The sequence below is a fragment of the Oryctolagus cuniculus genome, chromosome 15, assembly GCF_964237555.1.
Source record: "Oryctolagus cuniculus chromosome 15, mOryCun1.1, whole genome shotgun sequence".
NCBI lineage: Eukaryota > Metazoa > Chordata > Mammalia > Lagomorpha > Leporidae > Oryctolagus > Oryctolagus cuniculus.
This window is the reverse complement of record NC_091446.1, coordinates 61,788,224-61,801,808: the sequence shown is the minus strand read 5'-3', so window position 1 is coordinate 61,801,808 and position 13,585 is coordinate 61,788,224. Positions and strand designations below refer to the sequence as shown.

The 13,585-nt window shown below is 46.5% G+C and overlaps 1 protein-coding gene across 2 annotated transcripts in view; it reads left to right on the top strand.

Annotated features, from left to right (window-relative positions):
* PPA1 (inorganic pyrophosphatase 1) overlaps nucleotides 1-10,563 on the top strand; it is a 34,272-nt gene extending 23,709 nt beyond the window's left edge. For both annotated transcript variants that reach the window (XM_051823830.2, XM_051823829.2), the window contains exons 6-11: nucleotides 2,234-2,360; nucleotides 5,107-5,234; nucleotides 5,815-5,900; nucleotides 8,415-8,484; nucleotides 9,355-9,397; nucleotides 10,218-10,563. In XM_051823830.2, coding sequence (XP_051679790.1) covers nucleotides 2,234-2,360; nucleotides 5,107-5,234; nucleotides 5,815-5,900; nucleotides 8,415-8,484; nucleotides 9,355-9,397; nucleotides 10,218-10,249 — 486 coding nt within the window. In that variant the 3' untranslated portion in view covers nucleotides 10,250-10,563. The remainder of the gene's footprint in view (nucleotides 1-2,233; nucleotides 2,361-5,106; nucleotides 5,235-5,814; nucleotides 5,901-8,414; nucleotides 8,485-9,354; nucleotides 9,398-10,217) is intronic.
* The last annotated feature ends 3,022 nt before the right edge of the window (nucleotides 10,564-13,585 follow it).

Sequence of the window (13,585 nt, the reverse complement as noted above, 5' to 3'; positions counted from 1 at the left end):
GCCTGTCAAAAAAAAAATAAATAACTAAAATAAAATAAAATGCAGATATTTCCTTCTTAGCATTGCTTTAATAACCAACTGTTAACACTTAACAAATCTGTTTGAGAAGTAACCCAAACCTTGTGCCCTTTTCAGTTTATTTTTGAGAAGTAACCCAAACCTTGTGCTCTTTTCAGTTTATTTTTCACTTTTCCTGTAAATTAAATCAAGGAAAGTACCTTTTTTTTTTTTTTTTTTTTTTTTTTTTTTTTTTTAAGATTTATTTATTTGGAAGGCAGAGTTAAGAGAGAGAAAAACAGAAAGAGATCTTCCATCCACTGGTTCACTCCCCAGATGTTCTTCCAGATCTCCCATGTGGGTGCAGGGACTCAAGTACTTGAGCCATCTTCCACTGCTTTTCCAGGCACATTAGCAGGGAGCTGGATTGGAAGTGGAGCAGCAAAGACTTGAACCAGCACCCACATAGGTTGCTAGCTTCATGGGCCAGTGGATTTACCCGCTATGCTACAATGCTGGCCCCAAGGAAAATATTTTTGAGTTAGAGGATTCAGAAATTCGGAGGCTGATTACAGAAGTGGAGGTATGTATATCTGAGAATATTTGTGGAAACACAAATATTCAAGTTGAAATAGCACTAGCCATGCAGGCATTAAGAAGTGAAAATGCTCACTTAAAAAGGCAATTTGGAATTTTCAACTAGAGACTTAGAGAACAAGAAAAAACAAATCAGGCAACTGGTGCTATGGAATGCAACCTTGAATGTAGGTGAAAGAACTTTTCAAAGTTGATGTTAAATTCCTTGTGGTTCTGGAAATACTGATAAATAATTTACTTTTCTTAATTATTGTGTCTAAATGGATTTTCTTATTTAAATCAAGTTAAACAAAATAGAAATAATACTGTATTAAAATTTGCAATGGTATTAAAAACATTGTCTTTTTAAAAGATTTTTTTTTTTAATTTATTTTTGACAGGCAGAGTTAGACAGTGAGAGGGAGAGAGACAGAGAGAAAGGTCTTCCTTTTTCCGTTGGTTCACCCCCCAAATGGCTGCTACGGCCCGTGTGTTGCGCCAGTCTGAAGCTAGGAGCCAGGTGCTTCCTCGTGGCCTCCCACACGGGTGCAGGGCCCAAGGACATGGGCCATCCTCCACTGCACTCCCAGGCCACAGCAGAGAGCTGGACTGGAAGAGGAGCAACCAGAACAGAATCCGGCGCCCTGACCGAGACTAGAACCTGGGATGCTGGCGCCCCAGGTGGAGGATTAGCCTAGTGAGCCGCTAATTTGAAAGACAGAGTTATAGAGAGAGAGGTCTTCCATCTGCTGGTTTACTCCCCAGATGGCCACAACGGCCGGAGCTGTGCTAATCCAAAGCCAGGAGCCAAGAGCTTCTTCCGGGTCTCCCACGTGGGTGCAGGAGCCCAGGGATTTGGGCCATATTCTACTGCTATCTCAGGCCATAGCAGAGAGCTGAACGGGAAGTGGAGCAGCCAGGACTAGGACTGGTGCCCATATGGGATGCTGGAGCTTCAGGCCTGGGCGTTAACTCGCTGTGCCACAGCACTGGCCCCTGTCATTTTGTTTTAAGTCAAGGCTTGCTTGCTCACTTTATTTATTTATTTATTTAAAGGGTAGAGAGACAGATATCTCCCATTGCTGGTTTACTGCAACGGCTAGGGCTGGGCCAGGCTGAATCCAGGAACTCAATCCAAGTCTCCTCCCTGGGTGGTAGGAACCCAGGTACATGGGCCATCACCTGCTGCCTTCCAGGGTGCGCATTAGCAAGAAGATGAATGGAAGCAGAGCCAAGACTTGAACCCAGCCAGTCTGATGTGGAATGCGGGGTCCCAAGCAGCATCTTAGCCACTGTCAGTTTAAGTCAAGTTTTTAAGTCATATTGTGTGAATTGCCTAATTCAGTGTCTTTTATAAAATAAGAGAAAGGTGTGTCTTTGACACTAATTGTGGGGGACATGTTCTTTAGCACATCAGTGATAGGTCAGGGTGACTCGTGTTCTTTAGACCGTGTTATGGTTTGCCGGTGGCCTGTGAGTCCTGTTTGCGACCCGGAGAGCACTGGTGAGGCACCCGGCTGCCCGGCTCTTACAGGGTTGGCTGGAGGAGGCATCTTCAGGGCCTTGGCATTGTCCTGACTTCCTGTTGTCTGTGGAGTGACACTTTTCTTGTGGAGTTGCATCGCATAGTAGCGTGGTGACTGTGCTTGTTGCCTCTCAGGTGTGTGCGAGAGGTGAGATAATCCGGGTGAAAGTTCTGGGCATATTGGCTATGATCGACGAAGGGGAAACCGACTGGAAAGTCATCGCCATCAACGTGGATGATCCTGACGCAGCCAATTACAATGGTAAGGGACCGGAGGGTCTCAAGTCTGAGTAGCAGCAGGCTTCACCGTGGGAGCCCGTCCCTTCTGACTGCTGGCCGAGGAGCGTCTCTGCCCTGCCCTGGGGCACTTCACTGGGCAGCCTTCTGCTTCGTGCCAGAGAGAAGAATGTTGCTGGTTTGAGTTTTTTTCCTTTCCTTCCCCACATACTAAAACTTAGTGACTCTGTTTTTTTGTTTTTTTTTAATGTGTAACTGAAACATAGGCCGCATACCACGAACGTCACCATTTCCAAGTGTACAGTTCAGTGATTTTTAGCGTACGTATTCACTGAGTTACACAGCTGTCACCGCTATCTGAATCCAGAACACGTTCATCACCCCAACAGGAAATCCTGTATCCATTGGCAATCACTCTGTCCCCTTCCCTCAGTCCCCGGCAACCCGGAATCTACTTTCTGTCTCTCTAGAATAAGCCTGTTCTGAACATTTTGTATAAATAGGATCATGTAATAGGTGCCTGCTATGTCTGGCTTACTTAACTGAGCATATATGAGGAGTCTTGAAAAAGTTTATGGAAAATGTGTCTTAGGAAAAACTATGCATTCATTTCAACATTTTTTGGCACCAAAATAAACCTGCGGGGGCAGGCATTGTAGCACAGCGGGTTAAACCACTGCCTGGGATACCTGCCTCTGGCTGATACACTTCCCTTCCCCTTCCTGCTTAGTGCACATGTGGTGCTGGCATCTCATGTGTGCGCAGGATTGAGACCCAGTTGCTCCACTTCCAATCCAGCTCCCTGCTAATGCTAATAATATGTGTGATATTCTTCATGTGGATCCTGAATTGGACTGAAGCCAGGTTATCTTACACAAATAGTTAGGGTTCAGTTTGATGACATTGAGCCTGGCAGTTGTTGATGGCTATATGGAAACTTTAAAAAAATATTTGACAGGCCGGCACCGCGGCTCAATAGGCTAATCCTCCGCCTTGTGATGCCAGCACACCGGGTTCTAGTCCCGGTCTGGGCGCTGGATTCTGTCCCGGTTGCCCCTCTTCCAGGCCAGCTCTCTGCTGTGACCCGGGAGTGCAGTGGAGGATGGCCCAGGTGCTTGGGCCCTGCACCCCATGGGAGACCAGGAGAAGCACCTGGCTCCTGCCATGGGATCAGTGCGGTGCGCCGGCCGCAGCGCGCCGGCCACGGCGGCCATTGGAGGGTGAACCAACGGCAAAGGAGGACATTTCTCTCTGTCTCTCTCTCTCACTGTCCACTCTGCCTGTCCAAAAAAAAAAAAAAAAAAAAAAAAAATTTGACAGGCAGAATGACTGAGAGAGAGGGAGAGAGAGATATCTTCCATCTGTTGGTTCACTTCCCAAATGGCCACAGTAGGCAGGTCTGGGCCAGGTCAAAGTCAGGAGCCGGCAACTCCATCCTGGTCTCCCACGTGGGTGGCAGGGGCCCAAGTACTGGGACCTTCCTTGGCTGCCTTCCCAGACGCATTAGCAGGGAGCTGGGTCAGAAACAGAATAGCTGGGACTTGAACCACCTCTCCGGTGTGGTACGTTGGAATCACAAGCCAAGTCTTAAGCTGCTCCACCGTAACACTGGTCCCTGTGCAGACACTTTAAAGTGTTTTCTTTTTTTAAGATTTTGTTTATTTGAAAGAGTTACAGAGAGAGGTAGAGACAGAGACTGAGAGAGAGGTCTTCCATCCACTGGTTCACTCCCCAAATGGCTGCAACGGTCGGAGCTGAGCCTATCCAAAGCCAGGAGCCAAGAGCTTCCTCCAGTTTTCCCACATGAGTGCAGGAGCCCAAGCACATGGGCCATCCTCCACTGCTTTCCCAGGCACATTGGCAGGAAGCTGGATTGGAAGTGGAGAAGTTGGGACTCAAAATGGCACCCATATGGGATGCTGGCCCTGCAGGCCAGGGCTTTAACCTGATACACTGTAGCGCTGGCCCCAGAAATGTTAAGGTTTTAAAAGAAGCACACCTCAATGGCTGGGCTAAAGCATTTTAATAGAATGCCAGTGTTACCTAGCAAAGTTTAATCACATTAGATAGGTAGTCAGTGGATATCAGTGTAATAAATATTCTTTTTAGTATATAATTGGGATGTGACTCTGAAATAACATTCTCAACTTGATATTTTTGGTGTCTTCCACCCTTCTCATAGGAATTACCAATACTTGTCCAACTAGTTCTTTCACTGTGTAGCCTCTCCTTACTCTTAACTAATAGCAGTTACTATCTTATTTGATCTCTTAGCACTAGAGTCAGAGCTATTCTAAGGCACTAGATAGTTTCCTTTTAATGTATATGGAATCTTGGCTCAACAAAGTCGTTAGCTCTAACATTATTTTGAGATTTAAATTTTTTTAATGTATTTTTATTTGAAAGGTTCACAGCCACATAAATGGAGAGTTCCATCTGCTGGTTCACTCCCCAAATGCCCACAATAGCCATGACTGGACTGGGCCAAAGCCATGAGACTTGAACTTAATCTGGGTCCCACATGGGTGACCGGGACCAAAATACTTGAACTGCTGCATCCCGGGATGCACATTAGCAGAAAACTGGATTGGAGTAGTTGGAACTTAACTGTGCACTCTGATATGGGATGTGCAACCCAAGTGGCACTACACACATCAGACTCTGTGTTGAGCTTTCTGATAATCCACCCCACAGTTCTTTCAAATTAGACACTATTTCTGTTGAACGTGTAGATAATAACCATGCATTCTGCCATCTGCTTATCCTCTTAGATATAAATGATGTCAAACGGCTGAAACCGGGCTACCTAGAAGCTACAGTGGACTGGTTTAGAAGGTACAAGGTTCCTGATGGAAAACCAGAAAATGAATTTGCCTTTAATGCAGAATTTAAAGATAAGGTAAAGTGTCATTCAGAATTATAGCTTCAGGTCTGTTTGTATTGAGATGTAAAATGTAACCACATTGTTGCCATCTAAAGATCTATAAAACAAGCCTAAAGACTTAATGAAGACAGTCTTGATGTTTATTCATTTAAATATTCTTTTCCATTTAAAAAAAGATCTATCTATTTTACTTGAAAGGCTAAGTTACAGAGAGAGGAGGAAAGGCAGAAACAGAAATCTTCTGTCTGCTGGTTCACTCCCCAAATGACTGAAATAGCCAGGGCTGGAGTAGGCTGAAGCCAGGATCCTAGAGCTCCGTGCAGGTCTCCCATGTGGATAGCCAGGGCCCAGGCACTTGGACTATCTTCGACTGCCTTTCTGGGCACATTAGCATGGAGCTGGATCAGAGCCTCTGGACTTGAACTGGTGCTCATACAGATGCCCTTTTTTTCATATTTTCAATGTAGGAAGTGGTTCAAAAAAGGCCAAGTGTTAGGCACTGGGAAAATGTTGGTAGAATTGTTAATAGAAATCAGAAGTAGAAAATGTTGGTAGAATCCTTGTCTGTGGTAATGCTTATCTTTTCATATTATAGGCCTTTGCAGTTGATATCATTAAAAGCACTCATGACTATTGGAAAGCTTTAGTGACTAAGAAGACGGATGGAAAGGGGATCAGCTGGTAAGTGTTAGCTTTCCCTGCTGTGGGGCTTGCAGTGTGGACCAACCCACTCCAAAGGCTTTCAGACAGTGTACTCTTTTTTTTTTTTTTTTTTTTTTTTAAGATTTATTTATTTGAAAGTCAGAGTTACACAGAGAGAGGAGGAGAGGCAGAGAGAGAGAGGTCTTCCATCCACTGGTTCACTCCCCAGTTGGCCACAATGGCTGGAGCTGCGCCGATCTGAAGCCAGGAGCCAGGAGCTTCCTCTGTGCCTCCACGCAGGTGCAGGGGCCCAAGGCCTTAGACTATTTTATGCTGCTTTCCCACGCCATAGCAGGGAGCTGGATTGGAACTGGAACAGCCGGGACTTGAACTGGCACCCACGTGGGATGCCAGCACTGCAGGTGGTAGCTTTACCCACTATGCCATAGCACTGGCCCCAAGACAGTGTACCCTTGCGGCCACTTAGGAAAGAGGTGGCAGTGTTGTCACTCAGTGCTCATGTGAATGAGAAAATAAGCACATAAACAAGTACAAAGTACCTGTGGCGTGCTCTGTGAACACCTACGGACTAGAACGTTAAAGGCAACAGTGAGATCAGAACTGTGTGGGGTAATTGACAAAGGGTGCTCAGAATATAGGGGATAAAATAAGATACATGCAAGAGAAAAGCATCTATGGGAAAATGGAATGAAAGGATACGTTGTTTTGGGTACAAAGAATTTTGAAATCCATGCATCTGGAAAAATGCAAAACTATGAATGGACTTTAATTTTTTTGCACCAAAAGAAACTTGATTCCATTTCCTACAAGCCTTTTGAAGTAACTCAGGAGGTAATGTGCATCGCCACTGACCAGTAACTACCTTTCACACTGGATTGACTGCTGCTCCTGGTGATGCCTGATTGTTACTGAGCTGTTAAGTTTGCCAGCATGTGACAGAGGTGGGGCACTGAACTTAACCAGAGTCACCCAGAGTCAGTGCTGGAGCTGAGTCTTTCATAATACACTACTGTTCCTCTTAGGTACTGTCGTTCTGAATACACTAGTCAGTGAAGTGAAGAAGAAACCAGTAAGATGTGGGAACGTTGGAAGGGGAGAACCAGCTGTTCTAGATGATGTAATTATGTGCTCAGGAAACCCTAAGACAATGTCAGCAAGGTCACAGAGTTGATGTGTGTGTTTGTAGCTTTCTGTCCACACCTGTGACAGAATCTGAAATGAAGGAGAGGATCCCATGTAAAATAGTGAGGAAAAACCAGCACCCAGCCGTGAACAATAAACCTTTTGTCTTTTTTAAGATTTATTTATTAGAAAAGCAGAGTTACAGAGAGGCAGAGGCAGAGAGAGAGAGAGATCTTCCATCCACTGGTTCACTCCCCAAATGGCCGCAACGGCCGGAGCAGTACCGATCTGAAGCCAGGAGCCAGGAGTTTCTTCCGGGTCTCCCACGTGGGTGCAGGGACCCAAGGACTCGGGCCATCCTCTACTGCTCTCCCAGGCCACAGCAGAGAGCTAGATTGGAAGTGGAGCAGCTGGGTCTCAAATAGGTGCCCATATGGGATGCCGGCACTGCAGGTGGTGGCTTTTCCCCCAGTATGCCACAGCGCCGGCCCCCTTTTTTCTTTTTATTTAAGGGCTTATTTTATTTATTTGAAAAGCAGAGTCACAGAGAGAGGGAGGAACAGAGAGAGGTCTTCCATCTGCTGGTTCATTCTCCAAACAACTGCAACAGCCATGGCTGGTCCAGGCCAGAGCCAAAAGCCTGGAATTCTTCTAGATCTCCCATGTGGGTGGCAGGGCCTAAGCACTTGATCTATCTTCCACAGTTTTCCCAGGTGCATTAACAGGGAACTGGATTGGAAGTGGAGCAACCAGGACCCAAACTAGTGCCCACATGGGATGTTGGCATTGCAGGTAGCAGCTTATCCCACTGCACCACAATGTCAGCCCCTACTTTCACTTTATTTAAAATGGAGACAGAGGGGTCTTTTATCCACTCCAGATTCCTGCAACAGCTGGAGATGGGCCAGACCAAAGCCAGGAGACTGGTACTCAATGCATGTCCCCCATGTGGGCATCAGCCACCTGAGTACTTGAGCCGCCACCTGCTGTCTCCCAGGGCACACTCGTAGGAAGCTGCTTGGGTGCCACCCAGGCACTCAGCATGCTCAGCCAGGAGTTTCATGTCAGATGTTTAGCTACACTGATCGGAATTGGGTTTTTTTGTTTGTTTCATTTTTTTCTGATTAGGAGAAAATACGTTTCTCATGAGTGTCACTTTACATTTCCCTGCTACTTCAGTGAGAATTAGAAAACATTCAATCTCAGGTTCTTAAATCTGAACTTATTAAGATTTGGATAAAACTGACTGTAAAAATAGCTGTACGTTGCCCAAGTAAATCATCACAGTGTTTCACGTAGATGAGAAAGCTTTCAATTAAAACAAGCCTGGTGTACCATCTCCACCTTAAATCCAAAGAGTTAATTGTTTTTGTTGTTTTGTCTTATGACTGTTTTTGTTTTATTTAATAGCATGAATACGACAGTGTCTGAGAGCCCCTTCAGGTGTGACCCCGATGCGGCCAGAGCTGTTGTGGATGCTGTATGTACAAGTTTCCTTTAGAAAGAAAATATTTGGGGGCTGAAAAATCCGGTGCTACATGGGGACAGGAAGTACTTCTTTCAGCAAATATCCGAGTGTCTCCTGCATGCACATTGCTGGGTGACGTCTAGAGGATACTTGAGGGGGAAGCTGAGGGTGGTCTAGTTGACCAGCAGTTAGACAGCAAAACCAAAGTGATTCCAGAATGTTCCAAGGAAAAGCAAGTGCCTGTTGTCTCTCAGAAGCCATTTTTCAAAGAAGCAATGGACATTGACTTGACTTGGTCACAACAAGGACCGAAGAGTCATCCGTGCTTTTGTAACACTAGAAAGGATTTGAAGTGAGGTAGTCCGTCATCCGTTAAAGCGAGAACTTTCTGTGCTGTTTCTAATTGCTTGACTTGTGTTACAGAGGACTAAATTAGGTCGTAAATTATTTTCATTTGCAACAGTAAATAAGGAAAATGAAAGAAAAGGAGGTCTGTTTACTGCCTTGTAAATGGCAGTACACAGTTTAACAGTGATGCCGGCCACTTAAATCCAGTGTTACCTACCGGGAGTCCTGCAGAGTTGAGTGAGGAGAGTCGGGAGGGTGGTTAACGCCGTTGTAAACTTCAGTGGGCGCCCCCTGTCTGTATGCAAGAGTTGGTTCCTTTTCTTTCTTTGAAAAACATACATTTTTATTAGTCATCTTCCTGTCTAGAGGATGGAATTTGTTAGCCTCGCTTAGTGGTAGAGCAAACCTCACATCTAGATATTTAGAGCCTAGCATCGGAATAGCCTGTGTTCAAGTTCTTTAAAATCCCTGTCATCTTACTTTGTGCTTTTCCCTCCTAGAATTAGGCTAATATATTTTTATGTTTTATTTTAGTTGCCACCACCCTGTGAATCCGCCTGCACGATACCAACAGATGGTAAGAGCTGCATTCAGTAAATGGAACAAAAAGCTCTACTTATCTTTGGAAAATCAGTTACATTTTATTCTCAATTGATCAATACTTAGCTATGTTAGTAGGGTACAATGTGATGTTTTGGTATATGCTTATAATGTGGAACGATTAAATTAGGCTGGTTGATAAATCTGTCACTTCGAAAAAATTAAATTTTTTTTGTGGTGGAAACCTTTACTTTGAAGCACACAGTGCATGGTCGCTGTTGTGCGCAGTGGATCGCTGGAGCTTGTCCCTCCTGTCTAACGGGAACACTGTGTCATCCTTCCCCGGCCACCTTCCTGCCCAGCCTGGCTTGCGCCATTCCACTCCCCACTGCTCGTGGTAGTGCGGCCGTGCAGCGTTCGTGTTTTATGCCTGGCTGTTGCATCGAGCATCACGTCCTCCAGGCTCCTCCTTGTGTTTACCAACGCGTCGCGTACACACAGGGAGAGAAGGGAGGCATTTTTAGAGCTCCGCACCGTGTGTAGGAAGGGTGGGCTGCTGCGTGCCTACTGTGTTTACTGCCACTCCGTCACAGGTCGCCAGGCCTGGAGTTCCACATAGACGCCTGGTGGACCCTGGGCGGGCTGGGCTCCACGCGCCTCTCCCCATCGCATGCTAGAATTCTCTAAGAAAAGGGTTTTTCCACATGGAAAACGGCTTTGAAAATCACACTACAGTTAGCATGAAGATCCATGAAAGCAAGCATACTCTTCGTTTTCTATTAGGGATAATTTTGATTCTTACTAGGAATTCTGATTTTTTTTTTTTTTTTTTTTTTTTTTTTTTTTTTTGAGTACAGTGGATAAATGGTTCCATCACCAGAAAAACTAATGCAGTTTCCCTGGAGCGCAAGAGGAGCCTGTTGCTGCAGCCTGTTCACCTGAAACTTCAGATGCTCTTCAGAGGCCTGCATCCACGGAACTCGTCCGACTCGAGCAACCCCGCTGCGCCCAGCCCGTGCTTTCAGAATATTAGCCGTCTAAAAGCGCGTCTCGTGTCTCACCTGAGAGAACTTTCTTAGTTACAACTGACTTAGTAGCAAAGGTGATTTGGAAGTCATTTGTGGATAGATGTGGGAGAGGAGCACGTACTGGATGTATATGTTTACCATGTGTGAAGACATAAAATAAAATTATTTTGCCGAAGCTTGATTTAGAATATTTTTATTTTATATTTTAAAGATTTATTTATTTATTTAGAAGAGTTAGGGAGATAGAGATCTTCCATTTGCTGGTTGATCCTTCAGATGGTCACAGCTGCCAGGGCTGAGCCAGGCAGTTGGTGGACATCACTGACCCCTCCCACTGGATGCCAGCAATGTCCACTGCAGGTCGTGACAAGAATGTCCCCAGACATTGTCGAGAGTCCTCATAGGGCAAAATTGCCTCTTGCTGGGAACTACTGGGGCGGCGTTTGAATGAGTCTCCTAAGGGTGGTAGAGCCACCTGGGACCCATGTCCTCGGTTTAGTCTTCATGCCGCTGATGCCCCCTGCCAGGGACTGAGCCGCACACCTCCTGGGAAACGAGTGAAGCCTTCTTTTGTACCAGAATCTGCCCTGTGGGCTGGTACAGCTGGAGGGCAGAGGTCACAGCTTACTGGCTGCCGCACCTGCCGGTGTCCACCCAGGCTCTGCCTTCAGGCTGCTCTGGAGTAGACTGCTGGGGACCAGATGAGAGAAGGGCAGGAGGGGACAGACACCCTAAGACTGGCTGGGTGCAAAGCTTTGGCTGGTTTTACAGTCCTGCTGGCAGGAAGAGGCAGAGAGAGGAGCAGCAGAGAACGGAGCCCTGTAGCCAGGGCCACTGCTTCAGTGATATTCTTTTTTTTTTATTTATTTGACAGGCAGAATTAGTGAGAGAGAGAGACAGAAAGGTCTTCCTTTCCATTGGTTCACCCCACAATGGCTGCTGTGGCTGGTGTGCTGCCCCGATCCGAAGCCAGGAGCCAGGTGCCTCTCCTGGTCTCCCATGCAGGTGCAGGGCCCAAGCACTTGGTCCATCCTCCACTGCACTCCCAGACCATAGCAGAGAGCTGGACTGGAAGAGGAGCAACTGGGACAGAATCCGGCGCCCATATGGGATGCCAGTGCTGCAGGTGGAGGATTAACCAAGTGAGCCACAGTGCCAGCCCCCAGTGAATTTCTTTATACTTACTGTGGTCTTGATAGGAGCTCAGTTACCCAATACCTGGCCTTTCATTCTAGAGCAAAAGCTTTTTAATTTATATCAGCAAAAGGCACAGTATTGCTCACTCTTTGATACAGCTACCTTATTTTATTAATCAACTAATTGGACCCTTGGGTCATTTCCATTCTAGTCTAAGTTATCAACCAGAATAGCTTTGCAGTTGGGCATTTGCAGCTGGCCAGACACAGGTCTGAGTCCTGGCCCATCTTGTTATCGCTGTCATCTTGGTTCAGCTTCCAACCACTCAGCCTCCGTGCCCTCTGCTGTGAAACACATTCGTGTAACTCAGTGCCCTCAGATTTATCAGCAGAAATTTTTATAGCGATGAGGGTAGATCACATGCAGTTCTAAGAAATAATACATCCTTTGACCACCTGGCCTTGTTTCTCCCAGAGGTAACCAACATCACAACCAGGATGCTGGCTTTGATAACATCACAACCAGGATGCTGGCTTTGATAACAATCCACGGATCTTATTTGATTTCCTAGTTGTACTCATTTGTGTAGTGCTGTTTTGTATATAATTTAATCGCTTATGTATGTTAATATAACCTACAAGATGGTGAATGGTTCCAACACCACAAGGAGCTTTTTTTTTTTTAATATTTTGTTTGTTCCATGTGATCTCTTTGAGTTTTAGTTTAGGTATAGTCCTTTTTTAGCTATAGTCCTTTTTTTTTTATGATTTATTTTATTTGAGAGGCAGAGAGAGAGGTCTAACACCTGCTGGTTCACTCCCCAAATGGCCTCAATGGCCAGAGCTGAGTGAGTGATCCGAAACCAGGAAGCCAGGAGCTTCTTCCTGGTCTCCCACGTGGGTGCAGGAGCCAACCACTTGGGCCATCCTCCACTGCACTCCCCGGCCACAGCAGAGAGCTAGATTGTAAGTGGAGCAGCTGGGACTCCAACCAGCGCCTATATGGGATGCTGGCACTGCAGGCAATGGCTTTACCTGCTATGCCACAGCACCGGACCCAAGTAGCTTTTAAAATTACACCAGGACTGGGTATCGTGGCCCAGTGGGATAAGCTTCCACTTGAGACCCACATCCTATATCAGAGTTCCAGTTTGAGTCCTGGCTGCTCTGCTTCCAATCCAGCTTCCTGCTAAAGTATTTTGGGAGTCAGCAGATGATGGCTCAAGTGCTTGGGCCCCTGCCTCCCACACAGGAGACCCAGATGAAGCTCCTGGCTTTGGCCTGGACCAGCCTGGCCATTGCAGCCATTTGGGAAGTGAACCAGCAGATAGGAGCTCTCTCTCTTCCTCTCTATCACTCTGCCTTTCAAATAAATAAATCTTTAAAAGAAAAAGCTGGGCCGGCGCCGCGGCTCACTAGGCTAATCCTCCGCCTAGCGGCGCCGGCACACCGGGTTCTAGTCCCGGTCGGGGCGCCGGATTCTGTCCCGGTTGCCCCTCTTCCAGGCCAGCCCTCTGCTGTGGCCCGGGAGTGCAGTGGAGGATGGCCCAGGTGCTTGGGCCCTGCACCCCATGGGAGACCAGGAAAAGCACCTGGCTCCTGCCATCGGATCAGCGCGGTGCGCCGGCTGCAGCGCGCCGGCCGCGGCGGCCATTGGAGGGTGAACCAACGGCAAAGGAAGACCTTTCTCTCTGGCTCTCTCTCTCACTGTCCACTCTGCCTGTCAAAAAAAAAAAAAAAAGAAAAGAAAAAAAAGAAAAAGCTGTTTCCCTGCCTCCTGGGAGTCTCTGGGCAGAAAGGAATTTGCTTTCCTGTTGTGCAGATGGCTTTACAGTGGAAATATGTTCATTTAAGGGCCATTGTATCAAGGGGCCAGTGTTTTGTGGCTCAGCAGGCTCCTGGCTTTGGCCTTGCCCAGCCACTTTGGGAGTGAACCAGTGGATGGAAGATCTCTCTCCCTCTGTCTCTCTTTCCCTAACTCTGTCTTTTCAAATAAAAAATAAATGTCTTTAAAGAAGAGTCATAGAATTGAATAATTGCCACATAGTTCATTGCTGCGTG